Source organism: Rhipicephalus microplus, chromosome 1 (assembly GCF_043290135.1).
Source record: "Rhipicephalus microplus isolate Deutch F79 chromosome 1, USDA_Rmic, whole genome shotgun sequence".
NCBI lineage: Eukaryota > Metazoa > Arthropoda > Arachnida > Ixodida > Ixodidae > Rhipicephalus > Rhipicephalus microplus.
This window is the reverse complement of record NC_134700.1, coordinates 73467119-73492078: the sequence shown is the minus strand read 5'-3', so window position 1 is coordinate 73492078 and position 24960 is coordinate 73467119. Positions and strand designations below refer to the sequence as shown.

At 49.0% G+C, this 24960-nt stretch overlaps 1 protein-coding gene across 1 annotated transcript in view; it reads left to right on the top strand.

Annotated features, from left to right (window-relative positions):
- Positions 1-24289, top strand: part of LOC142775796 (neural cell adhesion molecule 1-like) — a 79059-nt gene extending 54770 nt beyond the window's left edge. Inside the window, exons 6-7 of the mRNA XM_075877893.1 lie at positions 22829-23139; positions 23985-24289. Of these exons, the coding sequence (XP_075734008.1) occupies positions 22829-23139; positions 23985-24168 (495 nt within the window). The 3' untranslated portion in view covers positions 24169-24289. The remainder of the gene's footprint in view (positions 1-22828; positions 23140-23984) is intronic.
- The last annotated feature ends 671 nt before the right edge of the window (positions 24290-24960 follow it).

Here is a 24960-nt window from a genome sequence, read left to right as displayed (position 1 = left end):
TTCATATTGTGTGATTCTTTGAGCTTCTATAAGCTCTTCTGATGTGTTGTGAAGCCCTAATTGAAGTAATTTCTCATTAGAGGCAGTTTTTGGAAGTCCGATCGCCTGTTTGAAAACTCCTCGAATGATTCTGTCAATCCTTTCTCTCTCGGCCTCTTGCAGTCTGAGGTACGGAATCACAAATACAATACGACTGATGACAAAAGCCTGTACCAGTCTTATCATAATATTTTCCATCATACCATAGTGCCGGTTTGCAATTCGTTTAAGTAGACGTATAATTTGCTGCGCACTGGTTTCAAGTAATCTAATCGCCTATTTGTTATGCCCGTCGGAGTTGATTCGGAGTCCCAGAATTCTTGTGCTTTCGACCGCAGGTATTTTCGTTTTTCCAACAAAGACTTTAATGTTAGGTTTTTCTTGGATACTTTACCGACCACTACATGTCGGGTTATAGAAAAGAAGTTCCGATTTTTCTGGTTAACGTTATAATCCTGTATGGATGGCACATTCTTCTACAATATTCACTGTGGTTTTTAAAGTTTCCTCTAGGTATCGGTCACTATCCTCTGCTACCCATAAGGTAATGTCATCTGCATAGAGGCTATGGTGGAGTCCTGGAATTTCCTTCAGTCTGGTAGGGAGACCTATCATGGCCACGTTAAAAAAAAGAGGGGGGGATAGGACTGAGCCTCGCGGCGTACCTCTGGTGCCCAGACTAAACACTTGGGATTCTGCTTCGCCTAGTATCATTCTTGCAGTCCGGTCAGTTAAAGTCTTTTATATAATCGTATACTCTTTTTCCTACACCTAACGCTTAAAAATGGGCAAGTATGGCTTTATGTGATGTATTATCATATGCCTTTTTAAGATCTAGGCCAACTATGACCTTTGTGTCGTGTGTATTGAGACCCGAATCAATTATTTGTTGTTTAATCTTAAGCATATAGTCCTGTGTAGAGAGCTTTGCCCTGAAGCCTTCCATAGTATGAGGAAAGAGCTCATTGTCTTCCATATAATTTTACAGGCGAGTGAGGATGACAAGCACTAATAACTTTCCTATGCAGGATGTCAGGGAAATAGGCCTAAGATTATCAAGATCTAATTTCTTGCCTGGCTTGGGAATCATTATGATTGTTGCCGTTTTCCATTGCTTGGGTATCTTACCTTTTTCCCAAAACTTAATCATTTATTTGGTAAGGGCTGTGATAGAATTGTCGTCTAAATTTCTGAGCGTTTTATTCGTGATTCCATCGGGGCCCGGGGCGGATGTTGTGCTCAGTTTCATTAGTTCCGATCGTACCTCGGCCTCTAATATGGGTCGGTCTAGGGAATCATTTTCTTTACCTCTGTACGAGCTTAATTGTTCTTTGGCTGTATCCCCAATGTATCTCTGTCTGATTTCTCCAATCAGTTCTTCCTCCGTGCCTTTGTATTTATGCACAAGTCTAATAAAGTTTTGTTGTTGTGCTGTCTTGCTTGCTTCCGAGTCTATCAGACATCTTAACAGGTTCGATGTTTTAGAGAAACCTATTTGTTTTTCCATCGCATCCCATTTTCCCTCCCATTGTTGTCTGCATAGTTGCTCCGCGTACTTCTCAATATCTTTACTGAGGGTGGCTATCCGTTTATTTATTTTATTTTATTTATTTTATTTTATTGATACTGTAAGCTTTAATTAACAGGCTCATACAGGAGTGGGAAGAAATTATACAGATTGTCATCTTCACATTAGACCACAGAACAAAAAATAGTAAACAAAAAAAGAACACGGGAAAAAATAAAAATCAACAGTACAGACTAAGGCGTTTCAAGGCGTTTGTTGTGTTTTTGCGTTTTCCACCGTTTTTCTAGGCTCTTTTTTGCCTCCCACATATGTACGAGCTTACTGTCTGTGCTTTCTAGTCCTGTTTTTGGTATTGTCTTAGTTGCCATTTGAATATTTTGCTTAAGATTCCCTAGCCATTCCTCTAAGTCTTCGATGACATCGCATGCTTCCTTCTCTCTGATTTTTCTAAAACTACCCCAATCAACCATCCTTAATTTATTGCCTCCTCTTTTACGTGAACGTGCTTTAAACGTGGTCTCAAATATATAATGGTCACCGCCCATATTTTCTTGTGTGTTAAGCCAATAAGGTTCGATGATATTCTTAGTAAACGTGAGGTCAGGAGACGTGTCTTTGGATACGCTCTTTCCAATCCTAGTTCGGAAAAGGGGGTCGGTTATTAACGTAAGGCCCTCCTGTTGGGCGTCGATCCAGAGATTTCTACCTTTCATGTTTTCTTTGTGATAACACCATGCCGCATGCAACGCGTTGAAATCTCCTACTATAACCAGTGCTTGCTTTTTAGTAATGTTGATCGTTTTTCTACAAAGTGACCTAAATGTGTTTTTTTTTGTCTAGAGCTGCTGTAGACATTTAATATGAATAGACTTTCACCACTCTTCTGCGATGGAACTAACTTAATAAGAACATGATCGACAACGCAGATTTCTGTATCATAATCTATCACATGAGATTTCTTCGCACGAGGGTTGTTACGGACGTTTTTTCATCAGGGGTACCATAAGATTTGTAATTCGACAATTTAGCATTCCTCCAGTTTCCTGTGAGGCAATGACGTCTTGCGCCTCCTTTCCGTTGAGGATCTATTGTAAGTTACCCCGTTTCCGGCGATACCCATGACAGTTCCACTGCCAAAATATGGAAGGACAGTATTTTTTTTTGTTATCAGACTAAATGTGTATGTATTGTATGGTGTGCGCTCCCTGCGTGTTAATTGTGTGCGCGCGCCCTGCAATTATACCCTTCACGTGCACAATTGCATATACAATACAGTGGTGCCTTCTTACCGACGTGAAGTACGTAGAGTACTAGGCTGGCGTTGCACAGAATAGCTGCGAAGCCAGCTCTCAAAATCGTGCATTGCTACACTGACACTATATACGAGCAAAGAACTGCTAATCAGCTCAAATATCGGGAAACCTGGCTAAAAAAAGGCCTCATGGCGAGTAGAGCACGTTAGTCACTGCCGGGTGAGTTCGGATACGATGATGCAGGGGCTGAATGATTTTGATTACGACACGTACCGGTGCTTTCTGTGCTGTTGCACAAAAACACTCCACGATGTATTTCAGCATGCCGCGCTCGGGCCTGCCACGCACGAAGAGTTTCTGAAAGGTGTGCGCGCAACATTTTACTGCATGCAAACCATACAATACGCGTTTAGTTTAGGCCGGGGCTATCCAGCGCTGAGAGCACGCCGTGGAGCGTTCGCCGTTTTGTTCGCCCCCTACCGGTTTGTTTGCCTCATAAATTTTGCGGCACTTCCGCAACACTTCTCGCAATGCATTGGGATAGGATAGGGCCTCTCCTCAGTTTTTACTTCCTCCATGGATCGGGTTCGCGCACTCGCCGTCTCGCCGTTTCGGAAGACCCGCTTCGTTGCTCATCCGCGTCGCCTTCGGTGTGAATAAGCCTTTAGCTCTCTCTCGCTTCACCCTCTTCACCACTCGCAACGCTCGAATACACTCCTCACGTGCGCATCATCTCGCCCGCGCAGCCTCTCTGCATCTGCCATCCAGCAGTACTGCCATCCAGCGGACACGTGCTGACATGCTGAGAGGCTGCGCGAACGACACGACCAGTGACACGAGCCGCAAGCCGGCGGGTGCCTCGAGAATCTCGCGGCGCCAACAATGTGGATAGCGCGCCGCTACTTACCGCGACGGTACGCGCACACTAGCGGGAAGCATGCCGCGCCGGCCAGGACGCCGTCGCGGTATGCTTCCCGCTGGTGTGCGCGTACCTTTCCCGTCTGTCACCGGCGTTGCGAGGGTTAGCGAAGCTGATCGCGTTCGCGAATGGCGACGTCACCACCGATGAGGCGCGAGCCAGGAAAGCCGAACGGAAGCGTCGGCAGGAGAAGACCAGCGACACCGACGAGGTGCGAGTCAAGAACAGGGATCGCGTTCGAGAATACAGACGGCACGCAGGTAACACCGTTGAGATGCGAGCCAAGGAAGCCGAGCGCCAGCGTCTTCAACGCGTCCCGCCTACCGTGTCTTTGCGTTTAAAAAAAAAGGTTTACTCGAGTAAATGCTACCCCGAGTTTCGCTTCAAACGGTTCCTCAAGCACCCGTGTCGAAGACCGTTTCAACCGGGTCAACGCCGTGCGCACCTCTGCTGCTTCGCATCCCATCAGGGTACGAAGCAGCAATGGTGCGCACGGCTTTGGGGAGATGGTCTATAGTTTTTTTTTAATGTGTTTCGCCTATCTTGGCGGAGGAGGAGGCAGCCACCATCGCCAATGCAACGGCTATCGCAGGGACGCGCTTCATCGTGTATAATTTCATATCAGCAATTAGAGTCTTGTGGTCAGGCCTGTGCGAAACATGTGAAAACAAAAACAAAAAAAATAACAGCATATCCATGGAGTGAGTGATGGATAGTGGGGCGAAGCATCCGTCCGTCCATGCATTCTTGCTTCCGTCCATCCATGCGTGCGTCTGTGTGGCCGCCCGTGCGTTCATCCGCCCGTCCGTGCGCGTGCGTCTGTTCGTGCGTCCGCACGTTCATCTGTGCGTCCGTCCGTGCAGCCATCCGCGTGTCCGTCCATGCATCTGTCTGTGTGCCCGTTCGTCCATATATTCAACACTCCAAGTACCACTATCTCGCATCTTGTCATCATATATTCCCCATATAAAAGCACCGCCATCCAGCGGGTATTCCAAGGACTAAACGACAGGTGACACACGCACACTTACGGCTTGCGCTTCGGGTATACTTCCCACCTTTAACCACCTCGAGTTCATGGTATATACTACTTCACTGTATTCAAGGCACTGCGGCCCAATGCTCGCTCAACAAACCTAGGAGATTATGCCCAGCGAGTATAACGTAGCAACCCTTTTTTGTCTTCTGTGCGTTGTTGAACAATAAAAAATTCGCAGCGTGCACGTTAACTAAAAGCTGAGTGCTCCTGTCTCTCATTCCCCCTTAGCAGCCATTGGCATGTATATTGAGCACTATCTTTTATTGTTCAATAACGCACAGAAGAAATCTCTCACCGGCACCACCTTGGAGGTCAATATGTTCTACTTGTTACACACTACTACAACGGCTATGAGGGACTAACGCGTGCCGCTATAAGAAGCTTCGCCCCTAAAACAAAACAAACACAAAACAAACATGGTGGATTCTTCCGTCATAGGAATCAGTATAACACGAAACTGAAACTTGTCCTGACAGAAGCAGTTGAATGCTTACTGCACATTGATGTAAGATAGCTTGCACAATGTCTCGATGTTCGAGAGCTATAGCTCCGTTCAATGTGAAAGCACCCATGGTGGCGCTTAGGGACAAATCTTCATTTCAACGAGTAACGTCCATGATCAGCCCCGCTGCGGTGGGGTAGTGGCTATGGTACTCAGCTGCTGACCCGCAGGTCGCGGGATCGAATCCCGGCTGCGGCGGCTGCTTTTTCGATGGAGGCGAAAATGCTGTAGGTCCGTGTTCTCAGGTTTGCGTGCACGTTAAAGAACCCTAGGTGCTCGAAATTTCCGGAGCCCTCCACTACGGCGTCTCTCATAATCATCTGGTCGTTTCGGGACGTTAAACCCTACATATCAAACATCATCGTCATGATCAATGATTATAAACAGACCCATGTGGTCATAGGTGTATGTGGTATAGATAACGGCAAAAGTTGACCCGAGAAAGCGGTATGACAGCCGTCACTGAATAAGACGTGGAATTTGGGCTACGGGTCGCCTACTCGCGGCAAGTTGGAGCACGGCCACTGGATAAAAATGGACGGTGATTGGAGTAGTGAACGCAACAGCCCGACTAGAGAGAAATGCAACGCGCGTCGGGTCTGTTGATGATGATCAAAAAACTCCCAAGCATTTCCCCGAGGATGAATATGGTTAAGCGCGAATTCACGGGGTGATGCTATGAGGGGTATTTATTAATTCGCACTATTATATTTATTAATCACACTATGGTGCCTTTATGGTGTAATGGTTCCTGGGAATCGCAATTTGATCACACGGGGGAGTTTACGTTAACTCACTGGCGAATGCCAACGGATTTTAACTTTACTCCCCCTCACGACCCGCTCTCGACGGGAGACTGAGAGAGAAGGCGGGCGCAGCTGCAGCGAGCGAGGAGAGCGGAGGAGCGAGCGAAGGGGGAGGGGGTATAAGGCGCGTTACTGACACCGATATCAGCGTCGCGTCCGTGGCTTATTCGGTAGAGCGTCGCGCTGCGGCCCGCCAAGTCCTCTTTCTTTTAAAGATAGAGAGAAGGCTGCGGACGCCGCTGACGGCGGTGGATGGTTTGGGGTCGCTTATAAAGTGTATTCACACTTAAAACATTTAATTCTGTAAGTTATGTACAGGGAGGGTGGCGAGCGGTACTTCAAGGGTTGCCCCGTGCGAACACCAGGTGGCCACCCCTTTACGGGACCTACTGGCGTCGGCCGCGGCTCGGGCACGCTCAACGAATACGCGTTGGGCCGTCAGGTAAGAGCAGCCGAGCAGGGTTGCCTCCCACTATTCACAGTACAGTGGCTAAAAAGGTTTAGGAAAGAGCTGCGCAGAGAGATGTTGCCAGTCCTCTCGGGAAGGGTTGGGTAGAGGGGTGAGGTTGAGAGTTTTTTGACCCGCCCACACCATGGATGAAAATGTCACAGGAATTTTCGACACAATGTGGGCACTTCTCCCTGCAAGCGTCGTTGAAGTGTTTCAAGATTGCCGGGCACAATGAACTTTTGGTGTAAAGAAGGAGGGTTCACTTCGCCTTCGTGGGGACCTTAGAGGGTTTGGGATAGATCTGATGGCCGAATCGATAAAACTGATAGATCTCCTTAAATGCGTAAGCGGGATTGCGTTACAGGTCTGAATCGTATGGGTTCGATTGAGGTGTCCGGAGAGTGAGAGCGCGAGCAGCTGCATCGGCCGACTCATTACCATCGAGGCCCATATGAAATGGAGCCCAAACGACCGTTCGGTGTGTGGGGGCGCCTGGGTACTGGCAGTTCTGCGAAATTTTGTGCGTTAAGTAAGGAACGTATCCCTGTTAGATATTGTGGCAGGCACCCTTGGAGTTGGTCATAATGACCCTCGAGTCGAGATCTGCAGCGGCTAGCGCGATGATGATCTCCTCCGTGTGCGTAATGTTTTGTGCACGGAAGGTGAGTCCGTGAACTGCGGTGTTTTGGTGAATAACTGCGGCTCCGTACCAACCTTCGTTGTGAAGACCGGAGGCGTCCACGTAGAATACTGCGAATTTGTGACCGTAGTGACGAGCCAAGGCCTCCGCCCACGTCAGGCATCGGCCACTGTGGTCGTCTCGGATCATCTTAGCCATGTTATGAGCGGCAATGCAAGGATCCGGCTCGCAAGAAGCGCTCATTGGCGTACCGCCCAAACGTGGTTAGGGTCCTGCAGAAATGTGAGTGATGTCTGTGTGTGTTGCAGGGAACGCGCATCGGCGTCACTGGCACACGCAGTATGGATTTCACAAGAAGCGCGTGCACGGACCGGAGGGTATAAACGAAATCACAGCATATCCACGGAGTCAATGATGATGAGTTGGGCGAAGCGTCCGTCAGGCCGTCCGCGCTTCCGCCCGTCGGTGCGTTCATCCCTGCGTCCGTCCATGCGTCCGTCCGTGCGTCCGCCCGTCCCTGCGTTCGTCCGTTCGTCCACCCGTGCGTCCATTCGTCCACCCGTCCGTCTGCTTGTTCGTCCGTCCGTCTAAGGAACACTCCAAGTACTGCGATCTCGCATCTTTTCATCATATATTGATCATATAGAAGTACTGTCATTCAGTGGACATTCCAAGGACTAAACAAGAAATTGCTACCTACTACTACTACCACCACCACTACTATTACTACTACTACTACTACTACTACTACTACTACTACTACTACTACTACTACTACTACTACTACTACATCGAGAACGCACGACCAATGGGTTAAGGAACTTCGCCCCTAAAAATCTCAGCATATCTTTGAAGTGAATGATGATGTGTGAGGCGAAGCGTCCATCTGCCTATGTGTCCGTCTGTTTGTCCGTCCATCTGTCTGTCCGTCTGTACATATGTCTGTCTGTCCTAGACTACACTAGAATCACACTAGAGCGACACGACACTGACACGACCCCTATGAGGACAAAAGGCAGACGCAGACTGTCGGCCGACGAGTTGCCAGACCACTTGCTCACACTAGGCCGATGACAACGATGACGCCTCAAAAGACAGCATGCAGTAGTCGTGAAACATGACGCCACACCAAAAACACCAGCAAAACGCATCGGCAGGCCTGTGGTCAGCGTGTCGTCGGGAGATCTGCAGCTGAGCGGAAATTCGCCCATTTTTTTGCTTCGAATGATCACGCAGGGGGAAATCGTCAAACGACCACGGGGGGGGGGAAATATAATGCCCCGTACGAGGCTGCTACGGTGTTTGAATAGGCATCTTGCGCACCTCAGGGAAGTCTTTTCTTCGCTTCTCTTTTGTGTCTCCCCACCCTCGTCCCTGTACGCCGTGGATATAGGCGGGGGCTGCGCCGCGTAGCCCTAAAGGGGCAATGACAGAGCAGGGAATATGGCTTAAAATACGATGCAGGTGTGCAAGTTTAGTCGGTGGCTCCCTGTGTGGCTCCAGGGTGACTAGAGAATTGGCCAACAAAAAGCTGTGAGCACGTCAAGGTGTGGTATATATATATATATATATATATATATATATATATATATATATATATATATATATATATATGATGCTACGGGGCGCCACAAATGAACATTGTAGAAAAGAGGACGATGTTTAGGGCGAGCTCGTGCAGACCGGGCTCCATATTGTATGCCTGCCTGTTTACCGAAAGTAAAGGCATTTTTCAGACGCCTTCTCCCCGTAACATTTTGGTGGAGGTGCGGGTCTTTCCACAGTCAACACCACGACGATTCTACGCAGCGGACGTTCCTTGGCTGCCTGTGCGATGCCTGATCAAGACGAACACGAGGATTCTTCGGAGACTACCCCAACCGTGCTTCGTCCAACTACGCAGCAACCAACAGCACCGCATCCAGCTGCAACTAACCGCACCGTCGTCCTGACTCAACCGCGTGACCCAGGCACATTTTCGGGCAGTGACAGTACCGACGTGGAGGAATGGCTTCAGCTGTACGAAAGGGTGAGCGCTCTTTACAACTGGGATCCGACGCTCATGTTGGCCAATATTATTCTCTACCTTGACGGTACAGCTAAAGTTTGGTTTTCCAACCACGAGGAAGATATCACGAGTTGGGACATCTGTAAGCAGAAACTCATCGATCTCTTCGGCAAGCCCATCGGGCGTCGTCGTGCTGCGCAAAAAGAACTAGCGTCCCGACTCCAGTCCGGCACCGAGTCATACGTCACATACATACAGCATGTGCTCGCCCTCTGCCGGAAGGTTGATGACAAGATGCCGGAATCTGAAAAGGTCGCGCACATCCTCAAAGGAATCGCCGATGACGCCTTTAATCTCCTCGTATTTCGCAACTCATCGACCGTAGACGACGTTATTAAAGAATGCCGACGCTTCGAAGACGCGAAAAGTCGCCGTATCACTCCACACTTTTCACGTCTTCCCAACACGGCTGCAACATCAACCTGCGAGGACGCCCGTTTGGCACCAGCCCCTGTTGCTTCCGACAATATCGTGCGCATTGTGCGCCACGAAATCGAGGCAGCATCTCCCCTGTCTGACCAAGTCGAGGCCCCTGACGATTCTCGCGCCACGATTTCTTTAATGAAGAGTGTCGTACGCCAGGAACTGGCCAACGCCGGACTTCAGACGCTATGCCCCGTTAACCGACCTGACTACCGATTGCCCAGTACACCTAATATGTACCGCGGACTGAACAACCGCCCACGTTACCGGAACCCGGCAGAATGGCGAACTTCCGATGACAGGCCGATCTGCTTCAACTGTGGACGAGTGGGCCATATTTCACGTCATTGCCGCACTTCCTGGGGTTGGCAGCCATGGTCGCATTATGCCAACACCCGACGCCCCCCTTCTGGCTCTCGGATGCCGATCTACACGGCACAAGATGATGCTTCGCCATCCAGGCCCGCCCGACCAAGCCGCTCCCCGTCGCCCTCTGGACGCATGTCCCGCTCAACTAACCGACGTCGCTCCCCCTCACCCTCCTACCACCAGTCCTCGGAAAACTGACGGACGCAGCTCCTAGAGGTGAGCCTGCTTCGACGACCCGACCCAAAATTCCTCTACAAACGATACCCGGACACAACAACTTGATTAAAGTAAATGTTGACGGTACTTCTGTGGCAGCACTCATTGACACCGGCGCTCACATATCAGTCATGAACTCCAACCTTTGTGCTCGACTCAAGAAAGTGCTCACTCCTGCTCCGATCACTCTTGTCCGAGTAGCTGATGGTGCAACACCAGCGGTCACCGGGATGTGTGCCGCCCGTGTCACTGTTGCTGGACGTCATACCACTGTTCTGTTTTACGTACTGGACCACTGCCCACATGACATCATACTGGGACTCGATTTTCTGTCGGAGCATTCCGCCCTAATTGACTCTTCTGCTGGTGTTGTTCAGCTTGTCCTACCACACGCCGTTGACCCTCCTGATCCTGCGCTGCCAAAGCTATGCTCCGCCGACTTTGTTCGCCTATCTTGTCGAGCTGTGACGTATATCGACGTCTCTTCTGATCCACCTGTGGCTGACGGCGATTATGTCATTTCGCCTAATCCTACAGTACTCTGTTCGCTCAATGTTACGTTCCCCCACACCATCATCACAATGAAGAACAACGTGGCATGTCTCCCTATTGTAAACTTTGGACTTTGCCCTGAAGTGCTGCCACGAGGAATATCCCTTGCAACCCTTGCCCCGGCTGGCGACTACCACATATCGGCCCTAACAGAGGATACACTGTCATCTGCAGGTATTCAGTCGCGTAGTACACTAGACTGCATAACTGGAATGATTGCCTCTGATCTCCCGGCAGAGCATGTGTCTGCGCTTCGTGGCCTTCTTGCGTCGTATCAAGACGTCTTTGATTTCTGCGACCGACCCCTAGGTCAAACGACCGTCGTAAAGCATCGGATCAACACCGGTGACGCAAATCCAGTACACCGGCGACCCTATCGAGTTTCCTCCGCCGAGCGCCACGTGATCCAGCAAGAAGTCGACAAGATGCTTGCCCGAGACATCATTGAACCTTCTTCAAGTCCTAGGGCTTCGCCCGTTGTGCTTGTGAGAAAGAAGGATAACAGCTGGCGCTTCTGTGTCGACTACAGAAATCTTAACAAGGTTACAAAAAAAGACGTGTATCCTTTGCCGCGGATAGACGACGCTCTTGACTGCCTTAGTGGAGCAAATTATTTCTCTTCCATCGACCTCCGTTCCGGGTACTGGCAGATATCAGTTGATGATCTGGACCGTGAAAAGACGGCATTTATAACTCCCGACGGGCTCTATCAGTTCAAAGTAATGCCGTTCGGGTTATGCAATGCCCCAGCTACATTCGAACGAATGATGGACGCGCTTCTTCACGGTTTCAAGTGGTCAATCTGCTTATGTTACCTTGATGACGTCATTGTTTTTTCGCCAACTTTTGAAACTCACCTCGAGCGTCTCTCAACAATTCTTTCGGTTTTCCGCAAAGCAGGGCTCCAACTAAACTCGTCCAAATGTCACTTCGGCCGCCGGCAGCTCACTGTCCTTGGACACCTTGTCGATTCTTCTGGTGTTCGTCCCGATCCTGAGAAAATCCGTGCCGTCAAAGATTTCCCTGTGCCGACCTCTGCGAACGATGTTCGAGGCTTTGTGGGCCTTTGTTCTTACTTTCGTAGATTTGTGCGGAATTTTGCTGACGTCGCACGACCACTCACGGAACTACTAAAAAAAATGTGACTTTTGTGTGGGGACCTGAACAAACCAGAGCATTCGTTGAGCTGACGAGTAGACTTACGACGCCACTGATTCTCGGCCACTTTGATATATGCGCTCCAACGGAAGTGCGTACCGATGCCAGCGGCCACGGAATCGGAGCCGTTTTGGCACAACGACAGCATGGCTGCGAGCGCGTTATTGCATACGCTAGCCGTCTTTTATCGCCAGCAGAGCGAAATTACTCCATCACAGAACGCGAATGCCTCGCACTCGTCTGGGCAGTGGCTAAATTTCGGCCGTATTTGTATGGACGCCCGTTCACGGTTGTCACTGATCACCACGCCTTATGCTGGTTGTTGTCCTTAAAAGATCCTTGTGGACGTCTCGGCCGGTGGGCTCTACGGCTACAGGAATATTCCTACACGGTTGTATACAAATCAGGTCGCCACCATGAGGATGCTGATTGCTTGTCGCGTCATCCAGTAGACCCAGCAGACCTTTCTGAGAGCGATGACGCTACTTGCGTTTTGGCACTTTCCGCGTTTAGCAACATCGGAGATCAGCAACGCCGTGATCCTCACCTCAGAGATATAATCCTTCGGCTTAGTGGTCCCACAACTCCTCCGTCTCTCCGTATGTTCCTGCTCCAAGATGGCGTCTTATATCGCTACAGCATGCATCCTGACGGACCTGAGCTGCTGTTGGTCATACCACAACATATGCGTCAGACTGTCCTTGCACAGCTGCATGATATTCCGACAGCTGGTCACCTGGGAGTTTCAAGAACTTATGACCGCGTTCGACGTCGCTTCTTTTGGCCCGGTATTTACCGATCCGTCTGCCGTTACGTCGCCTCATGCAAATCCTGTCAACACCGCAAAAAACCAGCAACACTTAAAGCGGGACACCTTCAACCCATTCAGATCCCATCCGAACCATTTTATAGGATAGGTGTTGACTTACTAGGACCGTTTCCTTTATCGGCCAGCGGAAACAAGTGGATAGCAGTCGCCACGGATTACACCACTCGGTATGCCATCACACGGGCCCTTCCTACCAGTTGTGCGACCGACGTCGCTGACTTTCTTCTAGAAGACGTCATATTACACCACGGCGCTCCTCGGCAACTGCTTACCGATCGGGGTCGCTACTTTTTATCACAAGTTATCCAAGACATATTGCACTCTTGCGCTACAAAGCACAAGTTCACAACGGCGTATCATCCTCAAACCAACGGGCTCACGGAGCGGCTGAATAGAACCATCACGGACATGCTCGCCATGTATGTTTCTTCCGATCATCGTGACTGGGACACCGCCCTTCCATTTGTAACATTTGCCTATAATACGTCTCGGCATGACACTGCAGGTTTCTCGCCATTTTTCCTCCTGTACGGACGAGAACCTACGTTGCCTTTCGACACGCTCCTTCCTGCCGTTGGCCACACGTCAGAATATGCCCGCAATGTGATTTCTAGAGCTCTAGAGGCACGTGAGATTGCTCGCCAGCGTCTGAGCGATTCCGAGGAACGACAACGACAGGTCTACAACGCGTGCCATCGTGATGTCCACTTCAGTCAAGGTGACACAGTCCTTCTCTGGACGCCGTCGCGGCGAGTTGGCCTGTGCGAAAAACTGACTTCACCGTACTCGGATCCGTACCGTGTGGTGCGCCAAGTCACCGACGTGACATATGAAATTGAACCTCTTAACGCCACCAGCGCGCGATCGTGTTCTGACGTTGTTCACGTCACTCGCCTGAAACGATATTACTCAGACCAACCAGGCACCGAGACGGTGCCTTCGCCGCCGGGGGTGATGCTACGGGGCGCCGCAAATGAACATTGTAGAAAAGAGGACGATGTTTAGGGCGAGCTCGTGCAGACCGGGCTCCATATTGTATGCCTGCCTGTTTACCGAAAGTAAAGGCATTTTTCAGACGCCTTCTCCCCGTAACAATATATATATATATATATATATATATATATATATATATATATATATATATATATATATATATATATATATATATATATCAGAAAACACGACCGCGCCCGGAAGCAGTTGCCCTACCATGACGAGCCCAAGCACGACACAGGTGACTGTTTTCACCTCTAAAATTCCTGTGGACTTCCATGGCAACACATATGAGGACGCCGATGACTGGCTTGAGGAGTTCGAGCGCACAGCCAACGTTAACGGGTGGAATGCCGCACAGAAGTTGGGGTACGTGTATTTCCCTCTTCAAGACAGGGCTCGCACATGGTTCACAAATCACGTGTGGTCAACGTGGGACGAGTTCCGGCGGAAGTTCCTGGACACCTTCGCAAACAACGAAAGGCGGGAGCATGCACAACGACTCCTCGAATCATGGATTCAAAAGCCCAACGAGTCTGTTGCTATGTTTGTTCAGGACATGGCTCGTCTCTTTCATCGAGCCGATCCCGATATGTCCGAGAGCAGAAAGATCAGCCACCTCATGCGCGGTGTTAAAGAGCAGCTGTTTGCTGGTCTCGTGAGGAACCCACCTTCAAGCGTCGACGAATTTTCGAAGGAGGTGACCGCGATCGAACGCGCACTACAGCTACGCTACCGTCAGTATGACCACCCAAACAACAGCAGACAAAGCAGCGCAACCGCCGTGACCACTGTGACACCTGACGAGTGTTCTTTGCGTGACCTGATACGCGAAATTGTGCAAGAAGAGGTGAAGAAGCTCGCCGCCACACCGAATGACTGCGCGATTGCGTCGGTCACAGAAGTTGTTCGCCAAGAAATAAGGCAAGCCCTTTCACTTCCCGAGCCGAACACTGAAATGGTTAGGCCAACATATGCGAATATTCTCCGTCGACAGCCTAGATCTAACGTGCCGCCACCTCAGCAGTACCACCAGCAACAGCCGCCGACAGTGCCTTGGTACTACAGTGAAACGTCGACGCCGATGCGACCCCCACTCCGCAAAACCGACATATGGCGTACTCCTGACTACAGGCCCCTGTGCTTCCATTGTGGGGAAGCGGGCCACATCGTGCGGTATTGTCTTCATCGCGTTGCCGGGTATCAAGGATTTCCGTCCACTACCCCTCGGCGCCATTTCGACGGACGACGCAACGTTGATACGAGCACGACGATCCCGCGGGACGTTTCTCCTGGGTTCCGGTCACGCTCGCCCTCCACTGGTCATTTTCCCCAATCTAACAGAGGTAGCACCACGGACATGGCGAGAGGAAGATCTCCTAGTCCACGCCGGGGAAACTAAAAGCAGCGACCTTAGGGGGAAGGTTGCGGATTGCTGAAGAGTTGGAAATCCCCCATTACCGCCGCACGAAGCGCCGCACATTTCGAATGAACCGACGAAAGACGAGATTGTCACCACTGACATTACACTTTCAATTGATGGTCACGACGTGACCGCACTGGTCGACACTGATACTTTTCAATAATGAATGCGAATCTGGCCGACAAACTCAAGAAGGTAAAAATGGAATGGACTTGGCCGCAAATTAGAGGAGCCGGAGGCCAGCTGCTGACGCCTACTGGAAAGTGCACCACACGAATCAAGATCGGGGATTCATCATTCGTCGCAACCTTCGTTATTCTTTCTGAGTGTTGTAAACAGGCCATCTTGGGTATGGATTTTTTGCGTGAGTACGGTGACATCATAAATATACCGGACGGTGTACTGACCTTCTCAGCGGACAACAGCGCAGCGCTGCAGCGCAAGCCCATGCGCGTGATTGACGACGTGACCATGCCACCGTTGTCATGCCGCCTCGTCTCTGTCACGTGTAACACGCAGCATAGTGGAGAAGGTGTCGTGGAACAAATATCGACGCTTTTACTCTCTCGAGGAATCGCTATTGCCAGAAGTCTCGTCAGTGTTGTGTCTGGGCAAGCAGAGGTCCTGTTGACAAACTTCAGCTACGAGCGTCGACACATTACAGAGGGTACCACAGTTGCATACTTCGAAAAAATTGTACCATTCCGCGAGTGCTTCGCAGTACAACAGGCAGAGACGCCGGCCACCTCAACACCACTGCCTGTCGACGTGAGCACAGATTTATCGCCAGCGCAGAAGCAGCGATTCTCAGCCAATTTGAAGATTGTTTTTCATCGACCTCGAAGGTAAGTCAAACGCCACTGACAAAGCACCGAATTATAACGGAAGAGACGGCAAGACCAATTTGACAAAACCCATACCATGTGGCACCGAAAGAACGCGAAGCAATTCAAGAACAAGTCCAGAAAATGCTCAATTATGATATCATTCAGCCGTCAAAAATCCCTTGGGCATCACCGGTAGTGCTAGTTAAGAAGAAAGACGGCAGCTTACGCTTCTGCGTGGACTACCGCAAGCTGAACCGCGTGACAAAGAAATACGTATACCCACTACCGCGTATTGACGATTCACTTGACAGGCTGAGGCATGCACGCTTCTTCTCATCGATGGACCTAAAAAGCGGTTATTGGCAAATCGAGGTCGATGAGCGGGACAGAGAAAAGACTGCTTTTGTTACGCCTGACGGGCTTTACGAGTTTAAAGTCTTGCCCTTCGGATTGTGCTCGGCCCCAGCAACATTTCAGAGACTGGTGGATACCGTCCTACCAGGCCTTAAGTGGCAGACGTGCCTGGTATACCTCGACGACGTCATTGTTTTCTCACCAATATTCGAGGAACATCTAAGACGGCTGCTATTAGTATTTCGAGAAATACGGTCCGCTGGCTTAACGCTGAAACCTGAGAAATGTCATTTCGGTTTCAAGGAACTCCGATTCTTAGGACACGTGGTGAGCCGCGAAGGTGTTCGTCCAGACCCCGACAAGATCGACGCCATCCGAAAATTTCCGGTGCCAACAGAAAAGAAGGCCGTAAGACGTTTTCTTGGCCTTTGCGCCTACTACTGCAGGTTTATCGCCAATTTCTCGCACATAGCGTCGCCCTTAATACGCATAACTAGAGACGATGTTCCATTTTTATGGGGCAAAGAGGAACAAGCAGCATTTGACGGTCTACGACAGCGCCTGCAGACACCACCTGTGCTTGCTCATTTTGACGAGGACGCTCCAACCATGATACACACCGATGCCAGCAACGTAGGTTTAGGCGCTGTACTCGTCCAGTGGCAAGACTCAGCCGAGAGAGTGATTGCATATGCAAGTAGGACGCTTTCCCGTGCCGAGTCCCATTATTCCACAACGGAAAAGGAATGTCTTGTTGTAGTATGGGCAGTTCTGAAGTTTCGCCCATACCTCCACGGCCGCCTCTTTCACGTAGTCAGCGACCACCACTCCCTTTGCTGGCTGAACAACTTGAAGGACCCGTCCGGTCGGCTAGCGCGCTGGAGCTTACGCCTACAAGAATTCGATATGATGGTCATCTATAAGTCGGGATGGCAGCACTCTGATGCTGATTGCATATCCAGGTCGCCTATAAAGCAAGACGATGTCTCAGAAGATGATGACATGGCATTTTTAGGAGTGGTCGACGCAGTCACCATTTCGTCTAAGCAGAAAGAAGACAGTGAGTTGCTTCCTCTTATTAATTTTCTTAACGGCCAGTCTACAAGCGTTCCCAAGATATTTTCAAGGAGCCTGCCATTATTCTGCTTGCGCAGTGGTGTCCTATACAAGAAGAACTCTGCCCCCAGCGGAAATGCCCACTTACTTGTCGTCCCGACAACCATTCGCGATGAGATCCTGAGCGCTTGCCACGATGAGCCAACCTCCGGCCACCTCGGATACACGCGCACATTGGCCAGAATCCAACAGAAGTACTACTGGCCGAAGCTTCCAGGCACCGTAAAGCATTACGTACGCACGTGCCTCGATTGTCAATGACAAAAATCGCCACCTTTAAAACCAGCCAGATTGTTGCAACCAGTTCAAGTGCCCACCATGCCTTTTGCACAAATCGGAATGGATTTCCTTGAACCATTTCCGACTTCGCATACTGGAAACAAGTGGGTAATTGCCGCTACGGACTATCTTACTCGCTACGCAGAAACAAAGGCTTTATCAAGTGGAACCGCAGTAGAAGCGGCACGATTTTTCATTGAAAATATCGTTCTGAGGCATGGTGCTCCTAGAATTATAATAACGGACAGAGGGACCACTTTCACGGCCATGCTCCTCAAGTCAGTGCTTGAGTTGAGTGGAACAGCGCATCGAAAAACTACCTCCTACCGCCCACAAACCAACAGCTTAACAGATCGCCTCAACAAGACAATTGCTGATATGCTCAGTACGTACATCGACGTGGATCATAAAAATTGGGACGACGTTCTACCGTACGTGACGTTTGCCTATAATACGGCGCAGCAGGAAACTACACGGAGCATGCCATTTAGTCTTCTTTATGGCCGTGAAGTGACGACAATGCTTGATCCCATGTTGCTGCACGACTGCGACGATACAGACACGGATGTTCAAGCCTTTACCCAACGAGCTGAAGAGGCGCGGCAGCTAGCACGCGTGCGAATCACCCGACAGCAGAGTTACGACGCACAACGTTACAACCTGCGACACCGATACGTGACTTATCAACCAGGCGAGAAAGTGTGGGTCTGGAGCCCTATTCGCTGACGCGGCCTTTCTGAAAAGTTACTGAAGAAGTACTTTGTTCCCTACAATGTTGTACGGCGTCTAAGTGACGTGAAATATGAGGTCATCTCTGACAGTTATTCGCGAGCTCAAAAATCTGAAATAGTACACGTTGTGCGGATGACGCCATATTGCAGTGAGCCAGTTGCGTAATACGTCAACTACATACACCGCATATTCTGTAGCCGAGCATCGGGTCGATGCTCTTCTTGGAGGGAGGCAAATGCCGCATTCAACCTGCAGAGGAGAGCTCGTGCTGCCAGCAAAGAAGACGAAGCTCTTGCCCGGTCCTCTTTACGAGCGCCTTTCATTTTAATTAAAGTGAGCTCTTCTGTATTGGACTCCTGCTGTGTCTGCGTCGTGTCAATATATATACATCTGATATCCTGAGAGTGCTAATATTGTGAACATAGAAAAAGAACTAGGCATCGATGCTGTCTTTTTTTCACCCCAGTATGCGCTCGATAAAATTGTAATGTGAAGCTCCGAGCCGGCCGAGTGACCACGGCAGATTGCGGCCAATTCGAGTTTTCACTCAACTTGGCCTTGTTTGGCCGTATAATTATGATGATAGGCACAAGCGACAGGTGTACAGTGAACATGGCCTTAGAGATGAGTGTAGCAAAGATTGCGTCTTTAATGCAATTGCTAGCAAATGTAAGGCTTTCAAGATTGGCGTGGACTCGCCATCATCGTCATTTGCCGGAGGAGTTGAAGGTGGTTCGAGTTCACCCGGTTCACGGTCGAACTCGCCGCGCTCGTCTGGTTGCGTGTGCAGGGGCGAAGCTCCATATAGCGACACCTGTTCATTCCTCGTAGCCGTTGTAGTGTGTAACAAGTATAACATTTTGACCTCCAAGGCAGTGCCAGTAAGAGATTTCTTCTGTGCGTTGTTGAACAATAAAAAATAATGCTCAATGTACATGCCAATGGCTGCTAATGGGAAATGAGAGACAGGAGCATTCGGTTTTTAGTCAACGCTCACGCTGCAATTCACATTAGCAGCCGTTGGCATGTACATTGAGCACTATCTGACAAGAAAGGGTTGCTACGTTGTACTCGCTAGGTGTAACCTCTTTAGTTTTAGAAAGGTTTAGCGAGCGTTGAGCCGAAGTGCCATGAATACAATGAACTAATATATACCATGAACTCGAGGTGGTTAGGGCCAAACACCATAAGCACGAAAACGCACGCGAAAGCGACGAGCGACGCGACGTAGATCGTCTTCGCGCGATCAGTCGCTAGCGCAGGCAAACCTCATTCATGCGACGGCTTCGGCGAGCGAATTCCACTGTTGCTGGCATGAGGCCGTCTACTCGCACCAAGAAAACCGCGTAGCGAGCGGTATGCAATTTAAAAATAAGAAATATTGTTGTGTAATGGAACGGATTTGTTTATGAATGCCTTGCAGCACTTTTTTTATATGCACATGCGTAAACATTGCGTTATTTCTTGTTGCGCATACGTGACTCGGGCAGGGTCACGTGCACCTATGTAGTTTTTGTTTTTTTCCAGTTTTTCGCTATTGGCTGCTTGAGCCCAGCACTTCCGGGCAATGAGCGACGGTTTCCAAATCTGCAGAACCGAGCGATCGCGCGGAAATGAGCACGCGACACGTCGCGTGAACGCCCTGTTTCGTCGCTCATAGCATCGCTCGTCGCTGTCGCGTGCATTTTCGCACTTATGAGGTTTGCTCTTAAAGGTGGGAAGTAGATGCGAAACGCGAGCCGTAAGAAAGCAAAAGCCGAATTCTCCTGTCTCTCATTTCCCTTTAGCAGCCATTGGCATGTACATTGAGCACTATCTGACAGGAAAAGGTTGCTACGTTATACTCGCTGGGCGTAACCTCCTTGGTTTTAGAAAGGTTTAGCGAGCGTTGGGCTGCAGTGCCATGAAAACAATGAACTAGTATAGACCATTAACTCGAGGTGGTTAAAGGTGGGAAGTAGATACGAAGCGCAAGCCGTAAGAAAGTGTGCGTGTGCCACCTCTCGTTTAGTCCTTGGAATGTCCGCTGGATGGCGGTGCTTCTATATGGGGAATATATGATGAAAAGATGCGAGAGGGTGGTACTTGGAATGTTGAATAGATGGACGAACGGACACACAGACAGATGCATGGATAGACGCATGAACAGACGCAGGGGCGGATGCATGGACAAACGCAGGGACAGACGCACGCACGGACGCACAGACGGTCACACAGACGGACGCATGGACGGACGGAAGCAAGAACGAATGGACAAACGGATGCTTCGCCCCACTCTCCATCATTCACCCCGTGAATATGCTGCCATTTTTTCACATTTACAGCTGTTGGGGTCAAAGTTATTGCTTACGCCAATATTATCTATTGGATGACGCCATTCGCAACTCCACATTTCTATTTGCCGATTAGCCTAGACCGAAGCTGAGGGCGCCAATGAATGTACGGTTGTTGGAGCAGCTTACATTTTTTTCGATGCTTTAATAAATACTTTCACTTCCGCGAAGCATGTGACCGTGTACCGCTATTCGATGCGTTTTATTCACCAACAGCCAAGCTACACGAGGCAGCACTGTCACCGCACTAGTTTGGACAGGCGGCCGGCGGCGCGCACACGAATGTACGCCGTGGCGCTTTTTTCTGGGTGGTGTGAGCCGATTGTTGGCGAATAAAGTGCGTTGACTGCCGCCTATATCCGTAATATATATGCCGTCTAATGCTGAAGGAATGCACGAACCTCGCCGAACGCTGCCATTACTTGTTGGAGAAACGCAATCTCCCACTGAAAGGGTTGGTCGATCTTGGCGACTGCCTGCGTTTTCGCATACTTCAGGCCTCTAGTATTTTTGTTCGTAAGTGTGGAGCTTGTGTCCCGCCTGATACGCGCCAGAGAATGGCAACTTAATTCATTCTTTGCTTCATGCAGCTGATATTGGAGGAAGAAAAGGAATTCTATATTCTTGAGCAATCAGTTGAAACAAGCGCGAGTAATACGCATCCTCATTGTTGATGATTCAGTTTACGTAAATGACCGCAAGACAGTTGAAGATTTTATTCAGAAAAGTTTCGTGACTGACAGCGCTTTTGTGCGCTCGTTTATACTGGTATAACAGTATAAAAAGGTAAAATTTCAGGGCGCAGCTTTCTTCGCTTCAGTTTTTAGCTTCGGTTTTTTCATGAGACAAAAGTGTTTTTTTTTCAAGTATATAATGTGCGCTCGTCCCGTTAGTAACAAAGCTGTAAAATAACTCGATAACGCAAAAAATGATGTGTTGCGCGAAATTATGTGAAATGAGCAGGACCATAGTTAGGGAAAGGCCTCTAGAGCTCCCCCCTCCTTCAAATTTGGATGGCGGGAGGTGTTCTACATCAGAATAATTTTATAAAATTTTCGCAGGTGTTTTTGAAAGCTTTTAACAAGTCCCCCTCCCCCACACAAAATTAAGATTTCTGACTGTGGATTTTTATATACGTGTGAGGCTATGTTTTCTACATTTGCATTCCTAAAGCGACCCAAATATAAGGGCACGGGTGTGTCTTTTAAAGCATCAAGTGGAATCACCTACGAGTCATTCCATTTTCTGTTCTTTTTAAGAGACAATTTAAGTACCGAAGTGTTGGAATATACTAAACAGAAATATCTCGCTGCAGCGTGACAATGGCCGTAAAATAAAATGGTATCTGAAGCAAACATATAGCTCGTCGCCTAACCGATAAGCGAGAGCGCCGCAGTTACACGTAACATCTATGCACAATGTCGTTCGTCACGAACTCGCGGAAACGCGGAATTCACACAATAATTAATACTCATATTTTGGACGACGTTAGGTGCGATTTACGACGTGTTTCAGCTTCAGCGCGTCGCCTATACTCCAAAATGATCCTGGCGAACAGAGGTGCGACGACAACACACAGCATTCCCGACGAGCGCACGAACTTATCAGTGCGCAAAGGAGCGACCAAGGCCAAATGTGTCTGTAGATAGTGATGGCAAACGTACAAGCAATTAAACTTGCGCCAACAGAGCGGCACACACCGCCCTTTAAAGGTGAGCATTGCGTATGTATGTGCACATGCTAGCCTTTTGTGGCCAGCAAACGATGCAGCATTCCACACACTAGGCACGCTTCAGCTAGTGGCCACCAGGCTGCGACTCCTCTCAATACAGGGGTGAATTCTCAATGACGTGGCAATGGTGCTCGTTCTCGTGATTCAGCCCGTGAAGCACATTTACTAAGAGAGCGAAGGCTAATCTTTTGGTTTGCACTAAATGTACTACTATGTGCTGACGAGCTCAATGGAAGCATTTTTGCAGGTGCGCTACAAGGTGTACTGCTATCTGGACTGGAAAGCCAGCACACCCGAGCCCTCGTATTGGATTTTGGGCAAGCCCGCGCGCCTTGCCGTGATGCTGACCGGCTGGCCACCAGCGCGCATTGTTTGGCTGCGTGATGGGGTGGTGCTGTCGCCCTCAGATCGGGTCCGTCTGGAGTCGCACAACAACGTCTCCAAGGCTGCCCTCGTGGTCGATGACGCCGTGGCTGAGGACAGGGCCAACTACAGCTGCCTCGCGAGCAACGGCTTTGATGCTGACCGCATGGATATCATGGTCCGCGTGCGCAACAGGTCAGAACAGATGCTGTCCTCGAGATAGCAGCACACAGCATATTTAAAAGAGAGCAGTCCACCACCACAGTTGGTGGAAGGCGACCGTGCATTTTCCCTCTGCCTCACTGTCTACTCATTAAAAAATGACATCTAAAAAAAAAAAACGAGCCTTAACATGTTGATTTTTGGTCGGTAGCTTGAATGTCCTGGAAATATTTCGTCAGACATTTGGACATTGCCACTAAGCCAGGCGTCATGTTATAGGTGTTACAACGACGAATCCTATAATACGCGTATTATTTACGTAATCCGTAGAAAAAAAATACTTATGGATCGAGCGGCACCAGTTCCACGTAATTAGCAGGTGCGCCTCGATTCTTCGGGGGTAGCTGACATTTTTCTTTTTTTCTGCTGTAGTAATCGACTATAGAAGTAAGCAGCTTCGCTGCCTAATCTTGTAAACACCACTTCGCCTGAACTGCCGTTGTGCGCAGTATTAACCAAATACCTTCGATAAGAGAATGTAGGCTTCTGTGCGTCGGCAGTAGGGTCCCCACCGTCCTTTTTCAAGCCACACCAGCACTTAGCCTAGCCGCACTTGCGCTCAACCTCTCCTAGCCGCGATGCAACACGGCTTTGCGCCCCAAAAACGAGATGCGGCCTATGCTTCTGTGGATTTTTTAGTAGCCCCCATCGACGTTTCTTTGCGTCCATATGGCGCCTTTATGTGAAACGACTGAGCTAATACAGGGCGCTTTTACAGTTAAATGCAAGGCTGCCCGCTTGTGCAGCGTGTACTATAACTATTATATTAAGCCATTCTGAGCCATAGTTGATGACATAGATATTGCTCGGTGTCGCAGGTACGCGTATCTGGTTCCCATGACTGGCATCGGCATCGAGATTTTTCTGCTGCTCTCCATCATCGCCATCTCTGAGCTGCGCAAGCGCAGTAGAAGGCGCCGCCACGAGCGTCACCACGCTCAAGCAGTGGTACCACAAGAAGCTGCGCATGCGCAGGCTGAACCTGATGGCAAACGTGAATGACAGAATTCTGCTTTAGTTTGCCTTGGAATTTATACACTAAATACTTGCGGACTTTAGGTTCGAATAATTAAAGGCATTCGGTACATTGTATTAACAAGGGGTACACGTTTTTACAACCAACCAATGGGCTAGCAACGTTTTTTTATTTTTAGAAATAGTGGATTTCGAAAGAGTATAGCACGTGGAAGCAGGAAGTGGATACATTGTTACACCACGGTGGTGTACAAGTTCCCATTCGTATGTTACATTGCAGTGTGCAATATATATATATATATATATATATATATATATATATATATATATATATATATATATATATATATATATATATATATATATTTATATGATTCAAAAAAGAAATTCTGGGGGTCCGCTGCAAATATAATTAAGAATAAAGGAGCACACTTACGAAAATTTTATAACTGTTTACTCTTCGTTTCGGCCGTGGCATGGCCTTCGTCAGGATGGCGAATCCTGATGAAGGCCGTGCCACGGCCGAAACGTAGAGTAAACAATTATCAAAATTTCGTAAGTGTGCTCCTTTATTCTTAATTATATATGTATATATATATATACATATATAAATAATTAAAAATAAAGGAGCACACTTACGAAAATTTTTACTGTACGTTTCGGCCGTGGCACGGCCTTCATCAGGATTCGCCATCCTGACGAAGGCCATGCCACGGCCATTTTCGTAAGTGTGCTCCTTTATTCTTAATTATATTCGCACCGGACCCACAGAATTTCTTTTTTGAATCATATATATATATATATATATATATATATATA